At 56.5% G+C, this 21899-nt stretch overlaps 3 protein-coding genes across 4 annotated transcripts; all 3 read right to left on the reverse strand.

Annotated features, from left to right (window-relative positions):
• Positions 1-1332: 1332 nt before the first annotated feature.
• Positions 1333-12113, reverse strand: LOC134429348 (ras-related protein Rab-11A-like). The gene is made up of 6 exons (XM_063176482.1): positions 12015-12113; positions 6050-6171; positions 4880-4953; positions 3828-4021; positions 3140-3220; positions 1333-2537 (listed from the first exon to the last, which is right to left on the reverse strand). Exons 1-6 carry the CDS (start codon positions 12052-12054, stop codon positions 2398-2400), a joined length of 651 nt encoding a protein of 216 aa, XP_063032552.1. The 5' UTR covers positions 12055-12113; the 3' UTR covers positions 1333-2397.
• An 843-nt stretch (positions 12114-12956) lies between these two features.
• RAB25 (RAB25, member RAS oncogene family) lies at positions 12957-17583 on the reverse strand. Its single transcript, XM_063176630.1, has 5 exons — positions 17335-17583; positions 16040-16235; positions 15735-15928; positions 14625-14705; positions 12957-13611 (listed from the first exon to the last, which is right to left on the reverse strand). Exons 1-5 carry the CDS (start codon positions 17372-17374, stop codon positions 13481-13483), a joined length of 642 nt encoding a protein of 213 aa, XP_063032700.1. The 5' UTR covers positions 17375-17583; the 3' UTR covers positions 12957-13480.
• A 2210-nt stretch (positions 17584-19793) lies between these two features.
• LAMTOR2 (late endosomal/lysosomal adaptor, MAPK and MTOR activator 2) lies at positions 19794-21763 on the reverse strand. 2 transcript variants are annotated; one of them, XM_063176438.1, is made up of 4 exons: positions 21665-21763; positions 20466-20628; positions 20261-20350; positions 19794-20002 (listed from the first exon to the last, which is right to left on the reverse strand). In XM_063176438.1, the coding sequence occupies exons 1-4, from the start codon at positions 21730-21732 to the stop codon at positions 19946-19948; spliced, it is 378 nt and encodes a 125-aa protein (XP_063032508.1). In that variant the 5' UTR covers positions 21733-21763; the 3' UTR covers positions 19794-19945. The 2 variants fall into 2 exon arrangements, with proteins under 2 accessions (XP_063032508.1, XP_063032509.1); XM_063176439.1 differs by lacking the exon at positions 20261-20350.
• Positions 21764-21899: the final 136 nt, after the last annotated feature.

The following is a 21899-nucleotide window of genomic DNA, read 5'->3' on the forward strand; positions in this document are numbered from 1 at the left end:
TAAGAACTTAATTTTATTAAAGTATTATTACTTAAGAAACTTGGTGTCTGCTCTTGATTTGTGTCTGTTCACACTTTAGGAAGGGCCAGGGCAGTGGGGCTGGACCTCCCTCTGCCACCCCTCCTGTGTGTCCCACCAGCCCCCTGCTTGTGGCAGCAATTCTTGGGGCTCATTAAAGCCCCTGTGAGATGAGGAGCCTCCCAAGGCAGCTCCCTCTCCCAGAGCTGGGGATAGCAGGTCCCAACCCTGTGTCACATTTTACCCTTCCTACTCCTCCACCCCAGCAGAAAACACCCAAAAAACTGGAAAGCCTGGATTAAAATTGTTGCCAAGCCCAAAAGTGCCTCCATGAGTCCATAAATGAGCCCACCAGCCCTGTGTCCCTGGCTGATGGCACATCCCATGGCAGTGGGGCCCGAGGGATGCTTGGCACAGCCCTGTCCCTTTGTGGAGCAGCATCCCTGCCCTCCATGCCCACCCCTCCTGTGTGTCCCACCAGCCCCCTGCTTTTGGCAGCAATTCTTGGGGTTCATTAAAGCCCCTGTGAGATGAGGAGCCTCCCAAGGCAGCTCCCTCTCCCAGAGCTGGGGATAGCAGGTCCCACCCCTGTGTCACATTTCACCCTTCCTACTCCTCCACCCCAGCAAAAACTACCCAAAACCTGGAAAACCTGGAACAAAACTGGGCTACCGAGGCCAAAAGTGCCTCCATGAGTCCATAAATGGGCCCACCAGTCCTGTGCCCCTGGCTGATGGCACATCCCATGGCAGTAGGGCCCGAGGGATGCTTGGCACAGCCCTGTCCCTTTGTGGAGCAGCATCCCTGCCCTCTGTGCCCACCTCTCCAGCCCCTGGGGCTGACATCACCTCCTGGCACTGTGCTGTGGGCAGATGGTGTGGGAGGAGGGAGGTGGTGCTTGGCACTTTTTTCCACTTTTTTCCCTGCACGTTCCCAGGGCTTTTCCAGCTGAGGTGGGCATGGGGTGAAGCACAGGCACCATCCAACCTGGGACAGCCCCCAGAGCTGCAGGCAGAGCCAGGGTTGTGCAGCAGAGCCAGCCCAGGGATCAGGCTGCCTCTGGAGGGGCAGTGGGTGGGTAAAAAGGGGCACCCCTATGGTGTGGCTGCTTCTGCACCCCATTTGTGCATCCCTGTGCAGGCAGCAGGATCCAACCTGTTCTAATCCTGAATTTCAAGCTCTCCCCTCGGGCCTCCCAGCAGGACACGGCCATATCTTCCTCCCAGCCCTCCTCCTCCTCACCCTCCATTGCCTGTGGGTGCTTCCCTGCAGCCCCACTGCTCTTGCCTCAAGGAGAGACCTGGCAGAGAGAGAAAAGGCTCCAACAGCAGCTTTATTTGGGGATTTTGCCTCAATTTCTGTTTCATTGACAATTCATGCCCCAAGGGGGAGCCACGGCCTGGATCCTACTGGCACGGCCAAGTGAGATGCAGACACTGGGGGCAGCGGTGGAGAGAAAGATCCCCCAAAACCCCACAGACAGGGGCCACATTCCCAGTACTGATCAATGGGGCTGGCCTTCCCACCTTCACCCCTTTGATTGACACCTGCCAATCACCCTGACAGCAGCACGGGGCTCAGCAGGGTCTGTCCCAGTACCCTGGGGGTGGCTGCTGTCCCCCAGGCAGGGGGCAATGCCACTGTCACCCTGCTCAGCAGGCTCCCCATGCAGTGGTGGCATGTCCCCAGCCACAGTGGCCAAACGCTGGAGCAGGGCAGGGCCAAACTATGCCAGGGGGGACCTCGAGGGGGTCCCCAGTGCTGATCCTGGCTGCCCCACAGGGTTCTGTGCAGAGGGACCATGTGCACATCATCCCTGCCCTCACCCCAAATCCCTGCTGTCCCCTCCTAGGGGCTCCCCAGAGCCCCCCAGCCCATGCTCCCATCTCTTTCCATGGGGGAGTCACAGCTTTTCCCTTGGCTGGGGTCACACAGAAACACAGAGGCACCCCCACAGCCCTCCCTGGATGGCCCCAGAGGCACTCCCAGCTCTCAGGGATGAAGGGACAGGGCTGGGCACCACAGGACACATCACTGCTGGCCTCAGCAGGCAGGAGAAGGAGGCACCCAGTGTCCCCTCCACACCCAGGGTGTCACCAAACAGGGACTCAGCGCGTTCAGACTTGCTCAGTGCCACCCAGTGAGTGTGCCTGCAGGGCTGAAGGGAGCAGGGACACAGGGGATGGCATGGGGAGAGGGGGGACACCCTCCTGCTTTGCCTCCCCCCTGTTTTTGTCGGTCCTACACAAACACGGGCAGAGCAGCACAAGAGCAGGGGGATGGTGCACAAGCAGCAGGCAGAGCTCACTGCCCTGCCCAGAGCTGCAGGCTGGGGATGCCACCAGGAGCTGGGGGGCACGGTGGGGGCAGCCCAGGGGCTCAGATGTTCTGGCAGCACGGTGCCTGCCTGGCCTCCTGCTGCGTGGGCAGCACCTGGATGGGCTCGATGGAGGTGGAGGGTCCAAACTCGGACTCTGGCTGTCCTGTGATCTGCCTCTGCGACACGATGTGGTAGATCTCTGCCAGAGAGAGAGGGAAAGGGAAAATGTTCTTTAAATAAGTATTTCAGTGGGGGATCTGCTCCCTCCTGTCTTTTATGGAAAATACTTTCCTTAAGATTTTTCCTCCTGAGAAGCTGGGAGGCCTCAGGAACAAAATGTAAACAATGGTTATCTGCTGCTGTGGAATGCAACAGGTGGATCTGTGATTGGCCCGTGTTAATTGTTTCTAATTAATGGCAAATCACACTGAGCTGGCTGAGACAGACAGCCTGAGCCACAAGTCTTTGTTATAATTCCTTCTTCTTCTATTCTTAGCTGGCCTTCTAATGAAATTCTTTCTTCTATTGTTTTAGTATAGTTTTAATGTAATATATATCATAAAATAATAAATCAAGCCCCATGAAACATGGAGTCAGATCCTCATCTCTTCCCTCATCCTCAGATCCCCCTGTGAACACGGTCACACCCTGCACAAACACACAGCTGCCCACCTCTCCCCAAGAAGGGCAGCAGGATTCCAAGCCAGACCCCACCCAGGCTCCCAGGGCTTGTCCTGAGAGGCCACAACGTCCAAAGCCATCTCCACACTCCTGTCCCTGCCTTTCCTGGCTGCCCCTTACCGGAGAGGATGTTGTGGAAAGCCGTCTCCACGTTGGTGGAATCCAGAGCGGATGTCTCAAGGAAGGACAGCCCATGCTTCTCTGCAAGAACAGCGTGAGCTCAGGTGGGTGCCAGGATCTCCAGCCAGGTGGGAATGGAGCAGGGAAAGACCAAACTATGCCAGGGGGGCCTTGAGGGGGTCCCCAGTGCTGACCCTGGCTCCCACACAGGGAGCTGTGCAGAAGGACCATGTGCACATCATCCCTGCCCTCGCCCCCAAATCCCTGGTGTCCCCTGTCCCCTCCTTGGGGCTTCTCAAAGGCCAGAGCCCCCCCAGCCCCTGCTCCCATCTCTTTCCATGGAAGAGCCACAGCTTTTCCCTTTGCTGGGGGGGGGTCACAAGGAGGGGCTGCACAGGAGGGGGGGAAGATGTAGGGGGATAGAATATAAGTAAATAAAGGTAGTATAGAAAGTAATCTGGCCCCCTAAAGAGTTGCAGCTGGGTTAATTATTAATGATTAGGAGCAGGCCTGATTTTAAGAAGAGTGTTATAACAGAAAGGGTTGGTTGGTTGAGGGAAACTGGACTCAGCTGGCTGCTGTGAGGACAAGGAAGAGTCACTAGAGGAGCTGCCCACAAGAAACGTGAAGGAGGTGCGAAACTCTGGCAATATGGAACCCTTGCAGTGTAACGACAACACGAAGATACCTGCAAAGCTCCTGGCCTCGTCGGTGGGCACGGCCCTCAGGTGCCTCAGGTCACTCTTGTTGCCCACCAGCATGATGACAATGTTGGCATCGGCGTGGTCCTGCAGCTCCTTGAGCCAGCGCTCGGCGTTCTCGTACGTCAGGTACTTGGCAATGTCATAGACCAGCAGGGCCCCCACTGCCCCTCGGTAGTACCTGGGGGTCACACACATCTCTTATCAAAAATCCTTTCCTTAGCATGGTTCCTTTTGAGAAGCTGAGAGGTGTGGCTGGCAGGGGGCTATTTACGAATCACAAATGGGATGTGGGCTGCTGTGGAACGTGCCTTGGGCTGTTTTATTTTCCAGCATCACTCTCATTGCATGGTTATGGCAATGGGAAGATGCCAGCAGCTCACATCTTAGGCAGCAGACAAAGAACTTAATGTTACAACTTACTTTATAAGCTTCTCGACCAATCACACAAAGCAAAAGCATATTGAGTTAATACACAGGCCGTTGTTCTATTTGTCCTTGCTTTTCAACAGTTTAAATAATTTTTCTGCTGACCAATCTCATGGCTGCTGCTTAGCTCTAACCACAGTTCTGCTGTCTCTGAGGCCTGCCTTTTGCAGCTTTCCCAAAACCCTCTAATTTTGTGGATTCCCACAAGAGGCTTCAAGAGCAAAATGCAAACAATGATTATCTGCTGCTGCGGAATGCAACAGGTGCATCTGTGATTGGCCTCATGTGGTTGTTTCTAATTAATGGCCAATCACAGCCAGCTGGTTCGGACTCTCTGTCTGAGACCCAAGCTTTTGTTATCATTGTTTCTTTTTCTGTTCTTAGCTAGCTTCTGATGAATTCTTCTAATCTTTTAGTATAGTTTTAGTATAATATATATTATAAAATAATCAATCAAGCCTTCTGAAACATGGAGTCAGATGCTCATCTCTTCCCTCATTGTGGGACCCCTGTGAACAGGGTCACACCTGGGGACAGGGGGGCACAGGGAGGGGACAGGGTCACAGCAGGGCCCCAGACAAGGGCTCCAAGCTGGAAGAAGGAGACTCACGCGGAGGTGATGGCGCGGTAACGCTCCTGCCCGGCCGTGTCCCAGATCTGAGCCTTCACTGTCTTGTTGTCCACCTAGGTCACAGATATGTTTTATTAAAAATCCTTTCCTTAGGATTTTTTTCTCCTGAGAAGCTGAGAGGCCTCAGGAACAAAATGCAAACAATGATTATCTGCTGCTGTTAGCCTTTTAAGCTAAAGAAAGATCGTTTCCCCCCTGTTTAATGATTTGCCTCAACTAAACCCCAGGCCCACACACATTTCATGACTCACTTTCTCTTTAATTATCCAACCCAAACTTCTGTCATTCGTATCAATAAACTCCCCTCTAGCAAACCACCCATCACTCCAAGCACTGCCCCCTGAACCTGACCATGCAACAGGTGCATCTGTGATTGGTCTCATGTGGTTGTTTCTAATAAATGGCCAATCACAGTCCAGCTGTTTGCACTGTCTCAGTCAGACACAAACCTTTGTTATTTCTTCTTCTTCTATTCTTAGCCAGCCTTCTGATGAAATCCTTTCTTCTATTCTTTTAGTATAGTTTTAATATAATATATTAAATATAACATTAAATATAATATAATATCATTATATATATAACTATATATATAGTTATATATACACTTATATATATAAATATATACTTATATATATAAATATATATAAAATACATATTTAAATATATATAAAATATATATATTTAAATAGAAATATACTAGAAATAAATACACATATTAATCTCTAATATTTATATAATATTTATAATGTGATATTTATATTAGAAATATACATATTATATAAATATGATGCATAATATAATGTATAAAATATTGTATATATTATATATATTTATCTATTATATAACATTTATATTATTTATAGAAATATATGTTTATATAAATATAATATAGTTATATTTTGTTTATATAAATATAATATAGTTATATTTATATAGAATATTTATATGTTTATGTTTATATTTATATTTATAGTGTGGGTATATTATACATTATATATATATATATATACATAAATCAATACATGTCAGTAAATTTACATATCAATAAATCAATATATATAATAAATCAAGCCTTCTGGAACATGGAGTCAACATTCTCATCTCTTCCCTCATCGCAGGACACCTGCAAACACAAACACCACCACACACCTGGATGCTCCTGGTGGCAAACTCCACCCCGATGGTGCTCTTGCTCTCCAGGTTGAACTCGTTGCGGGTGAAGCGGGACAGCAGGTTGCTCTTGCCCACCCCCGAGTCCCCGATGAGCACAACTGGGTGGGCACAAACACAGGGTCAGCTCTGCCAGGCAAGGGGAACCCACATCCCACAGCCTGGCAGGGATGGGAATCCCCCATCTATCCCCACATCTCCATCTCATGCAGGAGGAGCTGCCTCCATCCCTCCCAGCAGCGTCACTGCTGCCTGTAAATCCCCTTGAGAAAATCCCTGACAGCACTGGGAAGTTACCAGAAGTGGAGGGGTTGGATGCAACCCTCCTAAGACAAAAGCCAACCCTAAAAATAAAACAAATTCTATCATAAATTCCTCTCTCCGAGATCTACGGCCTGAAAAACCATTGTTATAAAATTTAACTAAAGGAACGCCAAACTGTCCCCTCCTTTCCCCCTTCCCTCCCCATGGGGGATGGGAAAGCACTGATGATCTGCACTGATGTACCCAAAATGGGCAGAAAAGCAGGGCCAGGAGTGTGCAGGCAGAGCCAGGCAGAGCTGGGGCTCCTCTTGCCAACCCTGAGTGCCCTCCAGCCCTGAGGGCACTCTGCAGGACTTTTAGACATGGTTGGAAAGGGAGCATCCTCCTCCTCTGCTGCTGCCCATGAGCTGGGAAGTCCCTGGGTGTGGGTTAAATGCACTTTGTGCCTGTCCCAGATCAGGCTTGGTTCCTGTAAAACCTGGTGAAACAGGCTCTGGAGGAGCTTTATCACGCACCTCCCCAGTCTAGTTTGTTGAGTTTATGACTCAACAGGTTTTGGTTTTAATTTTTAAGTTATTTTTTAATTCCTTCACTGCCTATCCTGCTGATTGCCCAGGTGCACTCAGACACTTCACCCACCTGTGGGACACATCTCCCCAGTTCCCAACTCAATTCCCAGTTCATGGGACAGGAGGGCACTCCCAAATCCCTCCATCTTGGCTTCTGAAGCCCCCATTCCAAAAACCCCAAAATCCTACATTTTCACCCTGTGACAAACTAACTATCATTCTTCATAAACTCTCATGACTTGTAAATCCTCATATAAAGTTGGTGATTTTCTCCATAGGTTAAAATGAAAGGTGCAGGGGTCTGTGGCTTTGTGCCAAGGTCTCTGAGCCCCCAGCAAGGGGCTGGAGCCCTCCAGGACACCCAGAGGAGTTTCCTGGGTTCTGACCATGGTGGTCTCTGGAGTCCTGAAAAGAACAGGAGAACTCAGTTTTCAATGCCAGGGCAGCTCATCCCTTCCAAAGCTGGAGCAAAGTCAAATGGAAATGCAACGTTCAGGGGCTTGGATCAGTGCTCCCAGGGTGCAGCAGCTCTCCCCCGTGAGAAAAGGGAGATTGTCACAGCTGGAAGCAGCACCATCCCCAGTTCCACTGAGGTGGGAGCATCAGCAAAGCACAATGCACCTCCCAGCTGTGCAGTGTCCCCTCCTGTGCTGCTGCAGGGGCTCAGGGTGGCTGAGGAGCAGCTCTGGCCATGGCTGCCCCTCACACCCTTCCCTGGGGCCCTGTGAGGAGCTCCAGGCTGTTTCCATCCCTGCAGTGAGGACAGAAAGTGCCAAATGCTTTTGTGCCTGGCTTAGGGGGTGCTGCTGCAGCTCCTGGAGCCATTCAGGCTCAGGGACAGGGGGCTCATCACCCCCACAGGCTGCAGCACCCACCCTGCACCCCTGGGGTACCCAAAGCCCTCTGGAGCCTGCCCTGGGGCATGGTGGCACTGCCAGGATGGGCACTGTGGCAGCTGGGCTGGGGAAGCAGCAGCCCCATGGCCTGGATGACTCCTTCCCTCAGCTCCAGCTCGTAGATGTAGCTCCCCTGCATGGTGCAAAGCCTCCTACACCAGTGCAGCTGACAAAACCCTCAGGCTGGTGCCAGGAAACCCAGCAGGAAACCCAGCAGCTCTGTGGGATCACTGGGGGAAGCTGGAAGAGCTCAGGACAGCCAGTGAAGGAGCCAAGGGCAGCTCCTCCACTGCATCACAGAGTGCTTGGGGTGGGCGGGACTGTAAAGCTCATCTTGTCCCACCCCTTGGTTTACTATCCCAGGTTGCTCCAAGCCCTGTCCAGCCTGGCCTAGGACATTTCCAGGGATGAGGCAGGCACAGCTTCTCTGTGCCAGGGCCTCACCACCCTCACAGCCAAGAATTCCCTCCCAATATCCCACCCAACCCTGCCCTCTGGCAGTGGGAAGCCATTCCCGATTGTCCTGTCACTCCATCCCTCATCCAAAGTCCCTCTCCAGCTCCCTTGGAGCCCCTTTGGCACTGGAAGGGCCTCTGAGGTATTTCCAGAGCCTTTTCTTCTGCAGGCTGAATATTCCCAGCTCCCCCAGCCTGGCTCAGCCCTTGGAGCATCTCTGTGACCTCCTCAACTTCTTCAAGGAGCTCCACACCTTTCCTGTGCTGGGAGACCCCACCAAAGTGGAGGAGAGGGGCAGAATCTCCCCCATGTCACAGACATCTCTTATGAAAAATCCTTTCCTTAGGATTTTTCCTCCTGAGAAGCCGAGAGACCTCAGGAACAAAATGTAAACAATAGTTATCTGCTGCTGTGGAATGCAACAGGTGCATCTGGGATTGGTCTCGTGTGGTTGTTTCTAATTAATGGCCAATCACAGTCAGCTGGCTCAGACTCTGTTATTCATTCCTTCTTTTTCTATTCTTAGCCAGCCTTCTGATGAAATCCTTTCTTCTATTCTTTTAGTACAGTTTTAATATAATATATATCATAAAATAATAAATCAAGCCTTCTGAAACACGGAGTCAGATCCTCATCTCTTCCCTCATCCTCAGACCCCTGTGAACACGGCCACATCCCTCACCCTTTTCCCAGCTGCTGGGGAGAATTCTCAGCTGCTGCCACTGCAGGGAGGTCTGAGAGCACCACGGCAGCCTGGACTGCCCTGGACAAGCAGCAGGAAATGCAGGCCACGTTCGTTAGCACTTTCCCAGCTCCGAAGTTTTGATGCGAGCTTGGTTTTTTACCAACAGGAAATTGCTGCTTCCCCAGCCCAACTGCCACAGTGCCCATCCTGGCAGTGCCACCATGCCCCAGGGCTTTGGGCACGCCAGGGGTGCAGGGTGGGTGCTGCAGCCTGTGGGGGTGATGAGCCCCCTGTCCCTGAGCCTGAATGGCTCCAGGAGCTGCAGCAGCACCCCCTAAGCCAGGCACAAAAGCATTTGGCACTTTGTGTCCTCACTGCAGGGATGGAAACAGCCTGGAGCTCCTCACAGGGCCCCAGGGAAGGGTGTGAGGAGCAGCCATGGCCAGAGCTGCTCCTCAGCCGCCCTGAGCCCCTGCAGCAGCACAGGAGGGGACACTGCACAGCTGGGATGCGCGTTGTGCTTTGCTGATGCTCCCACCTCAGTGGAACTGGGGATGATGCTGCTTCCAGCTGTGAGAATCTCCCTTTTCTCATGGGGGAGAGCTGCTGCACCCTGGGAGCACTAATCCAAGCCCCTAAACATTGCATTTCCATTTGACTTTGCTCCAGCTTTGGAAGGGATGAGCTGCCCTGGCACTGAAAACTGAGTTCTCCTGTTCTTTTAAGGACTCCAGAGACCACCATGGTCAGAACCCAGGAAACTCCTCTGGGTTCCCTGGAGGGCTCCAGCCCCTTGCTGGGGGCTCAGAGACCTTGGCACAAAGCCACAGACACATTTTATGAAAAATCCTTTCCTTAGGGTTTTTCCTCCTGAGAAGCTGGGAGGCCTCAGGAACAAAATGTAAACAATGGTTATCTGCTGCTGTGGAATGCAACAGGTGGATCTGAGATTGGTCTCATGTGGTTGTTTCTAATTAATGGCCAATCACAGTCAGCTGGCTCGGACAGAGAGTCTGAGCCACAAGGTTTTGTTACTCATTCTTTCTTTTTCTATTCTTAGCCAGCCTTCTGATGAAATCCTTTCTTCTATTCTTTTAGTATAGTTTTAATGTAATATATATCATAAAATAATCAATCAAGCCTTCTGAAACACGGAGTCAGATCCTCGTCTCTTCCCTCATCCTCAGACCTGGTCACACACAGCAGAGGTATCAGTGGGATGGGACACCCTGAGAGCCAGGAGGGGATGAAGAGCCTGTGGTGAGCTGCTCCCAGGGGAAGAACAACAGGGGATGGACAGACACACAAGGGCCATGAGCTGAAGGCCCCTCAGAGCCACGCAGCTGGCACAGCAACGGGTGGGAAATGCAGAACAAAGCAGCTGGAGCAGCTCCTGCCTGGGCGCCCCACTGCAGGCACCACTCAGCATCAGAGTTTCCCCCATCTCAGGTGCCAGAGTGACTCCAGGCAGGAGGATTTTCCTGGGCAGCAGCCAGGGGAGGTGTGCAGGGAGCCAGGGGCTACCAGAGCGTGGCTGGCTGGAATTACGTCCTGTGCTGGCTGGAATTACTCAGGGCCTTGCAGGCAGGCCTGAGTGGGTAGGCTGACTCACAGGTGAGCTCACAGCCTGGATTTTACAGCTCAGGAGGCAGCTGTGGCATTGCCAAGATGTCCCTTCGCTTCCCCAGCACTGCTTTGGCCACAGCAGAGTGCATGGCATGCACAGGGATGGGGGCACCGGGCAGAAATGCCAATGTCATGTCTCCAAGAGCCTGTCCCTGTCCCCCACCCTTCCTGGGCACAGCAGAGAGGTCAGAGCATGACCAGCACCAGGAAGGGTCCCTGGATGCTGGGGAGCAGCAGGGGTTCCTCTCCTGGGGGAGATCACTCAGCTCTCAGCTGGGCTCCCTTCACCCAGCGCCGCAGAGCAGAGCACCCATGGGCGCTCAGGGCCTGACACAGCACCCACAGAGTCCCACGGAGCAGCCCTCCCCAGCACCCTGCCATGGTCACAGCCACCTTGCCATGGACCACATCCACGGCCACCCTGCCATCCTGCCCTGGTCACAGCCACCCTGTCCTGCCCACGGCCACCCTGTCCTGGCCACAGTCACAACCACGGTCACAGCCACCCTGCCACAGTCACAGCCACCCTGCCATGGTCACAGCCACCCTGTCCTGGCCACGGCCACCCTGCCCTGGCCACAGTCACAGCCATCCTGCCCTGGCCACCCTTCCACAGCCACCCTGCTGTGGTCACAGCCACCCTCCAGGGCACTGCACACTCGGGCTGGGGCTGCAGCCCCCTCCTCAGGAGCCAAGAGCAGCTGTGATGAGCATCGGGACCACAAACCCACCCAAAAAGGAGCAGCTCTAGCAAACCCTCTGACCACCTCAGCCTCAGCAGCACCCACCCTCCTGCACAGCACAGTGAGACACCACAGCAAGCCCCCCCCTCCCGTCCTGTGAACTGGGAATTGAGTGTTCTATCCCAGTACAAGCCCCCCTCCCCATCCCCTGGACTGGGAGCTGAGTGTTCTATCCCAGTACAAGCCCACCCCGTAAACTGGGAATTGAGTGTTCTATCCCAGTCCAAGCCCCCCATACCATAAACTGGGAGCTGAGTGTTCTATCCCAGTACAAGCCCCAGTTCCCCATCCCATGAACTGGGGGCTGAGTGTTCCATCCCAGTCCAAGCCCCAGTTCCCCATCCCCTGGACTGGGAATTGAGTATTCTATCCCAGTCCAAGCCCCCACCACGAACTGGGAGCTGAGTGTTCTATCCCAGTCCAAGCCCCAGTTCCCCATCCCATGAACTGGGGGCTGAGTGCTCTACCCCAGTCCAAGCCCCCACCACGAACTGGGAGCTGAGTGTTCTATCCCAGTCCAAGCCCCAGTTCCCCATCCCATGAACTGGGGACTCAGTGCTCTACCCCAGTCCAAGCCCCAGTTCCCCATCCCATGAACTGGGGGCTCAGTGTTCTATCCCAGCTCCAGCTCCCGCCCCACACCAGGGCTGCCCGCAGCGGGCTCAGAACTGGCACGGGCACGGCGGGCACGGGCAGCAGACCCACCTTTGAAGAGATAATCGTACTCATCGTCCTTGCCCCGCATCTCTCCCAGCTCCACAGCCCCGCTCCCACTGGGCCAACTGGGATTTCCGGCCCTTCCCAGCCCGGCCAGGGGCTGTCCCCAGGCACCCATTGGTGGCCACAGCCTTTCCTGCTCCGCGCCCATTGGCGGCCAGGGCTGCCCGTCACACTCAGGTGTGCTCACCTGGGCCAGGTGAGGGGGCAGGGACACGGCAGCGCCTGTGTGCGCTCCTGATGGGGACAGCGCGCCCCGCGCAGAGCCCGCGTGTGACACGGAGCGCGGCTGGTGCAAAGGGAAATCCAGTGAAAAAACACGAGAATCCAGCAGGAATTATCCCCGTTCCGAGGGGTTTCAGATAGCCGGCAGAGGCTGCGTCATTGTCTGAACTGATAAAGATCAAACGGGGGAGCTAAACTGGGAAAGGCTGCGTGGGGAGGGGGCACGGGGGACACGGGTTTAGGGTGGGAAGGGGCACGGGGGGCACGGCTTTAGGGTGGGAGAGGGGGCATGGCTTTAGGGTGGGAGGGGGCACAGGATGAGCCCAGTTTCAGGGGGAAAGTGGGCACAGGGGGCACGGCTTTAGTGTGGGAGGGGGCACAGCTTTAGGGTGGGAAGGGGCACAGGGGGCACGGCTTTAGGGTGGGAGAGGGGGCACAGGATGAGCCCAGCTTTAGGGTGGGAGGGGGCACAGGGGCCATGGCATCGGGGTAGGAGGGGGCACAGGGGCCATAGCATCGGGGTAGGGGGGCACAGGGGCCATAGCATCGGGGTAGGAGGGGGCACAGGGGAGCCTTGGCATCCAGTCGGGCAGCTTTGGAGGCCACGATCTTCATTCAGCACATTATGAAGGTGGGGAGCCCCAGGGCGTGGAGCGCAAACACGCAGGAATTCCAGCTCAGTAAACCTGCATTTCACAAGTCCTTTAATGGTTGTGTCACGCCCCTGCTGGACACGGAGCTGCTCCCTGCCCCGTGGCACCGGGCCCTGCCGGGACAGCCAAGGGCTGAGCGCTGCCACTTCACACCCCAGAGCAGTCCCTGGTGGGACAGACACCTGCAGGGCAGCCTCATCTCCGTGCAGGGCACAGGGTGGCCCTACAGGAGCCACAGATAATCAGAGATGCTCCTGTTGCTGGCACGACCCTGCCCAGAACCTCCTGGCTCCTTCCCCAGAGGGTGTCCTGGTCATTTTGCCCTGCAGGTCCAGAAGGGCTGAAACAATTGGTGACAATGGTGATGCTAATCGGGGCCCAGCAAAAATGCAACAGAGCTCCTGGAACTGCGGCTTCTCGCTGTTTATGGCACAATTTAACCCCTCCCTGTCCAGGCTGCTGGACCCCACTGCGCCAGGACAGGGGTGGCACTGCGGGCAGGGTGGCACCAGCTGGTGCTGGGGGCCACTGGTGTGTCCCGGGCTTGTGGGGGTCCCTGGGGACGTGCTGGGGTGCTCAGAGGGCCACGCAGCACGGGCGCCTCTCTGCCTGTGCTGGGGCTGTGCTCGCAGGGCTCTCACTGGCAAGTGACACCGTGTTGCTCTGGCTGCTCCTCTGCTTCTGCTTCTGCACTTTGTGGAAGATTTCTGCAAAAGAAGAAGTGCTGGGGAGGGGGGGTCTGTGTGTCAGGCAAAGCCCCCTGGGGATGCAGGGACAGCTTCAAGCCTGCAGCCCCCACTGCTGGGTGTGCTGGTGGCTCCCCTTCGCCTCTGCACAGCACAGGGGTGACAAGGGGCGAGGGATAGAATGTAAGAAATAGTGCAGAAGGGAATCTCATCCTCATCTCGGAGGAGTTGGAGCTGTGCTAATTACCAAAGGTTAGGAACAGGCCTGCTCTTAATAGGCCACGATAAGGATGAGTGCTATAAAAGAGTGGGTTAGATGGTCGAGAAGACAGCTGGAGTTTGCTGGCAGGGCTGTGAGGAGCTGCCCATGAGCAATCACCGAGGATGCATGGAACTTTTGCAATAAGATAAAGACAACAAGGGACAGGGCCTGCATCCCTGCAGCGCTTGGGGAACACCCTGTGCTTGGGCCATTTCCTCTTGCCCAACCTGGGATTAGTGCTTCACCCTGTGCTGGGGCTGGCAGCTCACTGGGCCAGGCTGGCTCAGCATGGCATGGCATGGAACAGCACTGCATGGCTTGGCACGGCTCAGCATGGCATGGAACAGCACGGCATGGCATGGGACAGCACTGCATGGCACAGCACACCTCACTGCCTGGATGCTGCATTCCTGAAGAGCTGCTCTTGGACTCCATCCTTGGCCCCCCAGGTCCCCCCAGCCGGTTTGGCAGGATGCTGGAGACACCAAGTCATGAGCCCAGGACAACAGGAAGGAGACTGGAGATTATGGGGGAGAAGCAGCTCCTGGGGCTTCAGGGACGCCCAGGGGCCGTGAGAACAAAGCTTCGGGTGTGGGGAGTGAAACGCCCAGCACCAAAGGCTGAAAACCAAAGCAGACAGAGAGGCAACACCAAAAGACCTCATGAAAATAGCCCCAAATAGCTCAAGTGGAGCAGGGAGAGAAGTGCTGCACATCATCTGCCCAGCCCTGCACCCCTGGGACCTGCTGCAGCACAGCAGCAGCGCCTGTACCCTTCAGGATGGTCTCGAATGCTTCCTCAACATTGGTGGAGTCCAGCGCCGAGGTCTCCACAAACAGCAGCCCGTTGTTGTCTGCAAGGAGAGGAGACCCCTGAGATGATGCTGACCCCATGGCTCCAATCTGGAGCACCTTTAGAGGTGTTCAGGTGCCATGACTCCAATCTGGAGCGCCTTTGGAGGTGTTCAGCCCCATGGCTCCAATCTGGAGCACCTTTAGAGGTGTTCAGGTGCCATGGCTCCAACCTGGAGCACCTTTGGAGGTGTTCAGCCCCATGGCTCCAATCTGGAGCACCTTTAGAGGTGTTCAGGTGCCATGGCTCCCATCTGGAGCACCTTTAGAGGTGTTCAGGTGCCATGGCTCCATTCTGGAGCACCTTTAGAGGTGTTCAGCCCCATGGCTCCAATCTGGAGCACCTTTGGAGGTGTTCAGCCCCATGGCTCCAACCTGGAGCACCTTTAGAGGTGTTCAGGTGCCATGGCTCCAATCTGGAGCACCTTTAGATTTGTTCAGGTGCCATGGCTCCAATCTGGAGCACCTTTGGAGGTGTTCAGCCCCATGGCTCCATTCTGGAGCACCTTTAGAGGTGTTCAGGTGCCATGGCTCCAATCTGGAGCACCTTTGGAGGTGTTCAGGTGCCATGGCTCCAACCTGGAGTACCTTTGGAGGCGTTCAGGTGCCATGGCTCCAATCTGGAGCACCTTTGGAGGCGTTCAGGTGCCATGGCGCCCATCTGGAGCACCTTTAGAGGCGTTCAGGTGCCATGGCTCCAATCTGGAGCACCTTTAGAGGCGTTCAGGTGCCATGGCTCCAATCTGGAGCACCTTTAGAGGTGTTCAGGTGCCATGGCTCCCATCTGGAGCACCTTTAGAGGTGTTCAGGTGCCATGGCTCCATTCTGGAGCACTTTTAGAGGTGTTCAGGTGCCATGGCTCCCATCTGGAGCACCTTTAGAGGTGTTCAGGTGCCATGGCTCCAATCTGGAGCACCTTTGGAGGCGTTCAGGTGCCATGGCTCCAATCTGGAGCACCTTTAGAGGTGCAGGTCCACACTGTTGGGGAGGTTCTCAAGCCCCCAGCCCTGCGGGGGAGTTCCAGCCTGTACCTGCAAACATTTTGGCCTCCTCCATGGGCACCTCTCGAGCCTGTGCGAGGTCGGTCTTGTTCCCCACCAGCATGACAACGATGCTGGCCTCAGCGTGGTCGTAGAGCTCCTTCAGCCAGCGATCCACCACGTCGTACGTCTGGTGCTTGGTGATATCAAACACCACCAGAGCACCCACAGCCCCCCGGTAATACCTGTGAGAGACCCCCACCATCATTCCCTGCTCCAGATCCCCTCCCCCAGCACCCATTGTCACCCGTGGGGCTGCAGCCAAGCCCCAGCAGGGCCGGCTCTGAGGTCCTTACGCGGAGGTGATGGCGCGGTAGCGCTCCAGCCCCGCCGTGTCCCAGATCTGAGCCTTGACCGCGGCGTCTCCCACCAGGATGGTGCGCGTGGAGAACTCCACGCCGATGGTGGTGCGGCTGTCGTGGTTGAACTCGTTGCGGGTGAAACGAGACAGCAGGTTTGTCTTGCCCACTCCCGACTCACCAATCAGCACAACTGTGGGGGTAAGGAGAAGGAGAAGGAGAAGGAGAAGGAGAAGGAGAAGGAAGGAAGGAAGGAAGGAAGGAAGGAAGGAAGGAAGGAAGGAAGGAAGGAAGGAAGGAAGGAAGGAAGGAAGGAAGGAAGGAAGGAAGGAAGGAAGGAAGGAAGGAAGGAAGGAAGGAAGGAAGGAAGGAAGGAAGGAAGGAAGGAAGGAAGGAAGGAAGGAAGGAAGGAAGGAAGGAAGGAAGGAAGGAAGGAAGGAAGGAAGGAAGGAAGGAAGGAAGGAAGGAAGGAAATCAATCTCACTGTGCTGCCCCAGCTACCAGCACTGGTTGCACGGGCATTGCTCACTTTGTTGGGTGCCCCAGCCCGGGCAGCTGTGTGGGTTTAACCCCTGATGGGGTCACTCCTTCAGCAAACAGGGTCCCCGTGGGAGCCCAGCTGTGCTCCCTAGTGCTGGTCAGGGGGGTCATATCTGCTGGGCAGCAGGAGCAGGGCGAGGATGTTGGTGAGCCCTGGGTCACCCAGGACAGGTGGCACACCAGACCCTGTCTGTGCCCACTTGCCCAAAGGGGGCACTGAGCCCAAGCAGAGTCCAGCCACCAGCACCTGGCAGTGACCAGGTGGGCCCAAGGAGCTCAGCATGGGAGGTGTGAGGCTGTGCCCCCATTTCTGCAGCTCAGCTCTGACCCCCATGTCCTCAGCATGTGCCACTGCCCAGGTCGCTGCAGGAAATGACATTTCAATGCCCACTGCTCTCAGGGGTTACAGGCTCTCATGGCATTTGTCTCACACACTCAGCCCCAGTTTCCACACCCGCCCTATCCCATAACAGCAATTTGCCTGGCACTGCACACCTTCAGCCTTGGGGTGAGTGTGGATCTCCCCGGGTCCCTGTGGACCTTTCTGCTGCTCACCAGCCCTGGCTGGCCTCACTGCCTGCCCCCTCCGTAGCTCCCGGTGCCCACCACAGCTGCAGGGAATCATCAACACGGTGCCAGCTCAGGGCACAGCCACCCTTGGGGAAAGGGAACCCACGTCCCCTCCCCGCAGCCCCTGGATTTCTGCTCCCCTCCTTTTGGGGAAGTGGGATCACACCGAGAGCAGGACTCACCCTTGAAGACAAAGTTATAATCCTCCTCGGCGCTGCCCATGTCGCCCCGGCCGCCACCCGCCCTGCAGGGCCGCCCTGCCTTTGCCTTTCCTCCTTCCCGCTGCCGAGCCCCGAGCACCGGGCGGGCGGAGGCACCGAGGGAGCGCACGGAGCCACCGGAGCTTCCTCTGTGCCGGGAGCGAGAGGGGGGTCCGGGGCAGCGGAGGGTCCGGGACAGCGGGCAGGGAGAGGCCGAGCTGGCGACAGCGCGGCCGCTTGACTCAAGGGGTGGGACCGGGTGTCGCAGCGCAGGTTGGGCAGGTAATGTCACCCCTGGGACGGTCACGGGGCGGCGGGAGGAGGAGCCAGGGACCGATCCGGAGTGCGGGCAGGCTGGGGCGGCGAGGGCAGCACCGACAGCACGGGCAGCACCGACAGCACGGGCAGCGTCAGCATGGAGGGTGCCAGGGCAGCACCAACACCGTGGGCACGGAGGGCATCACGGGCAGCACCGACAGCACGAGCAGCGTGAGCATGGAGGGTGCCAGGGCAGCACCAACACCGTGGGCACGGAGGGCATCACGGGCAGCACCGACAGCACGAGCAGCGTCAGCATGGAGGGTGCTAGGACAGCACCAACACCGTGGGCACGGAGGGCATCACGGGCAGCACCGACAGCATGGGCAGCGTGAGCGTGGAGGGTGCTAGGACAGCACCAACACCGTGGGCACGGAGGGCATCACGGGCAGCACCGACAGCATGGGCAGCGTGAGCATGGAGGGTGTCAGGGCAGCACCAACACCATGGGCACGGAGGGCATCACGGGCAGCACCGACAGCACGGGCAGCGTGAGCATGGAGGGTGCCAGGGCAGCACCGACGGCACGAGCAGCCCCGGCAACACGGGCAGCGTGAGCATGGAGGGCATCACGGACAGCACGGGCAGCGTGGGCACGGAGGGTGGCAGGGCAGCACCGACAGCGTGGGCACAGAGGGCAGTACCAACAGCACGGGCACCGTGGGCACGGAGGATGCCCACGGGCAGCCCGCACAGGACACAGAGGGCATCACGGGCAGCGCGGCAGGGAGGGTGTCGCCCAGATTTTTTAAGATTTTTCCAAGCCTTCTGATGTTTACATTCTTGTAACGAACTTTCTCACTTTCTGTAAGTAACTCATTGTTTTGCATTCTTTTATGGAGGAGGAGAAATTTGACGGACTGTTGCATTGTCCGGTGTCGTTGGAGAGGTGGCACTGTCACCCTCCAATCCACTGTCGCTTTTGGAAATCTGTAAATGTTGGAGTCAGAAAATAAACGTCCCTTTTTTTGCCTTGAGAACAGCAGTGCGTGCGCGCCGTGTCGTGTCGTGTCCTGTAGTGACAGGGAGGGTGCGAGGGCAGGACACGGGGAGGGTGGCACGGCCGGGAGGGCAGCACGGGGAGCGGACGGGTGCGATGGCATCGCGGGCAGCGGTGGCAGCAAAGGCACAGCGGGGCACTGTGGGGTAGGGATGGCATGGCAGCGAGGGCAGCTGTGCCAGGAGCTGTGCCCCCGCCCAGCCCGGCTCCCGCCGCTCCGGATGTTCCCTCGCCTCTGCTGCCATCGTGTGAAAGGCAGGGAAATAGGGATGGGAAGGAGCCCCCAGCACCCCCAGCTAGCCCAGGGTGACCAGCAGGGCTGTGCCGGGGCTCGGCTCTGTCGGAACCCCCCTCCTTTGACAACAACCTCTTGTCTTTCCCCAGGGCGATGGGCACCTCCCAAACACTGACCACTGTCCTGGATTGTCAAACTAATTGTATTCTATTTCCCATCTGTGTGGCAGCTGTCTTCTGTTAAGTGGGCAGTGTTCCTTATCTCTTCCACAACTGGGGAGACATCTGCTGATAACAGGCTATTGAATATCACTGCATGACTGATAAGAACTACAGCATCCCAGTGTGAGATGTGAGCCCAGAGGGAAGAGCCAAGCATTCTACCCCGATATAAAGTGGAGATTCTGGGATACCAGCATGGCTTTTCTCTACTGGATTTACCAGAGGAACAGCAGCTCTCTTCCCCTGGATCTTTAGAGGAAGACTACACCTTTTCTACAGGATCCCTGCTCCAACAGAACCACCCCTGGCACTGCAGGAGGACTGCAGCCACATTTCCAATGGGACTGCTGCCAACACCCTGACCAACAGGGTGTCAGGTGGTGTTCTGACTCTGGCAGTGTTGTTTTAGTTTACTGTGTTCTTTTTATTTTCTTCCCTATTAAAGGGAACTGTTATTCCCTGCTCCCATATTTTTGCCTGAAAGCCCCTTAATTTAAAATTTATAGCAATTTGGAAAAAATGTGGGAAATGTGGTTTACATTTTCCATTTCAGAAGAAGCTCCTGCATTCCTTAGCAAACAAGGAATTGTTTGAATTCCTTTTGAAACCAAGACAGCCCAGTCTGGCTGTGTAACCCCTCAGCTCCCCCAACAACAGACACAATGGACACAAGCATCAAACACACTTTATTCACCCCAGATTCTGGATTCCTGCCACATTATTTTTCAGACCACACTGGAGCTCTGGGATGCCCGTGGGGCCTCTCATGCCCAGCCCACGGTGGTGATGGTGATGCTGTCAGAGCTCTCCACTGCCTGCTCACGATGCAGCCACCTGTGTGAGTGGCTCCTCCAGGTACTGGACCAGTGCCTGTGCCTGCAAGCAGAGAATGGCATGAGACACGCTCAGGTGGGTTTTGCAACACATGTGCCCACTGCTCGCTTGTTTATTGTAATTTATATTTCAGTTTAGAACCTTGAAAAGGTGTCACCGGGGGGAAGGGAGACAGAGGAGTCTCTGCAAGGTGCAGAGTGTCCCAGGCAGCTTCCTCCAGCCCTTCCATCCCAATGCTGTTCAACAGCTCCTCCCCACACCAGAGCAGGGATGCAGCCCTGCAGCCTCCCCAGCCCTTACCTTGGCTTTCAGCATCCCAAACCCGACCGTCTCCTTGGCGTACATGCAGAGCAGCAGGTTTGCCACCCGTGTGATGGCCACTCGCCCCTCCTGCCCGGGGAGAAACAGCACCCATGGCACCCCAGCTCGGCCTGGAGCCCCAGCAGGGCCCTGGCACCACGGGCACGGCCCCAGGGAGGGCAGGGCAGGCTCCAGCCCCACATACCATGCAGTCCATGAGGATGAATTTCAGGTTGTCCTCATTGAAGGCCTGGTGCCCGTTTTTGTCGTAGGCCACCCAGATGTTGCTGGCGATGGCTGCAGTGACCCTGGCATCAGTGTCCCCATAGCCAGAGTAGGCAAGCAAGGAGCCCTCGTTGTTCAGCAGCCTGGCAAGGACACAGCAGGGCAAACTGATGCCTCTAACAGCAGAACACTTTCAGCACCAAGGGAAGAACAAACCCTCCCACCCAGTCCCAAGCACTGCTCCCAACACACTCCCACTCCGCAGGGGTTTGGGGGCTTCAAAGCCAGAAAGTTCTGCAGTGTCCCCAGGCCCGAGCAGGGCAGGATCTGTCTGGTGAAGCAGCAGGACCTGCCACAGGCTGGGCATGAGCCTGGGGGACAAACACTGCGCACAGCCCCAGCTTTGTGCCTGGCCCTTGCACTGTGCACCAGGCACCAGGAGCCCCACACACTGTGCACAGTGCCAGCACCATCTGCAGCCCAGCTCCATGCAGGGTGTGTGGTCTCAGTCTCATGCTTGCTCCTGGAAGGGCCCCTCACCTTCCCCAGGTAGGGACAGCGAGCATCCCTGGGCAGGGGCAGGAGCAAGGGCAAGGTGCAACGCTGGGCAGGGGCAGGCAGCATCCCTGGGCAGGGGCAAGGGCAAGGAACATCCCTGGGCAGGGGCAGGAGCAACGGCAAGGAGAATCTCTGGGCAGAGGCAGGGGAAAAGTAGGCAGCATCCTTGGGCAGGGGAAGCATTCCCAGGGCAGGGGCAGGAGCATCCTCCAGTGCAGGGACAGGGGCAGGAGCATCCCTGGGCAGGGGCAGAGGCAAGGAGCATCCCCAGGCAGGGGCAGGGGCTGGGGAAAAGCAGGCAGCATCCTTGGGTACGGACAGCATTCCCAGGACAGGAGCAGGGAGCATCCCCCGGTGCAGGGACAGGGGCGGCACGGCCGAGGCAGGTTCAGGGACATGGACAGGAGCACGGTTAGGGTCTGGGGCAGGCAGCATCTCCGGGCAGGGGCAGCATCCCCGGGGCACGGACAGCGGCAGTATCCACCGGGGTCGGTACGAGGGAACCATTCCCGGGCAGGGAAAGCATCTCCCCTCAGGGGCGTCACCCCGCATCACGGAGCGCTCGCTGCCCGCGGTGCCCGCTCGGGGAAAGGCGCCCCCCACCCGGCCCCCCGCACTCACAGCGTGCTCTGGACGCCGCCGGTGTTGGCCTGGCTGAGCACCTGCGTCAGGGCCTTGGGCCGCAGCATGGCCGCCGCCGCCGGCACCGCGGGGCGGGGGTGCGGCCGCGCCGGGCCGCGCCGTCACGGGGCCGCGCCGGGCCCGCAGCATTCTGGGGGTTGTAGTCCCGCCCTGCCCCGCCGCTGGCCCCGTGGGCACCGGGACTCCAGAGGGGCCTCGGCAGCAGAAGGGAGCG

This window comes from Melospiza melodia, chromosome 25 (assembly GCF_035770615.1).
Source record: "Melospiza melodia melodia isolate bMelMel2 chromosome 25, bMelMel2.pri, whole genome shotgun sequence".
Taxonomy (NCBI): domain Eukaryota; kingdom Metazoa; phylum Chordata; class Aves; order Passeriformes; family Passerellidae; genus Melospiza; species Melospiza melodia.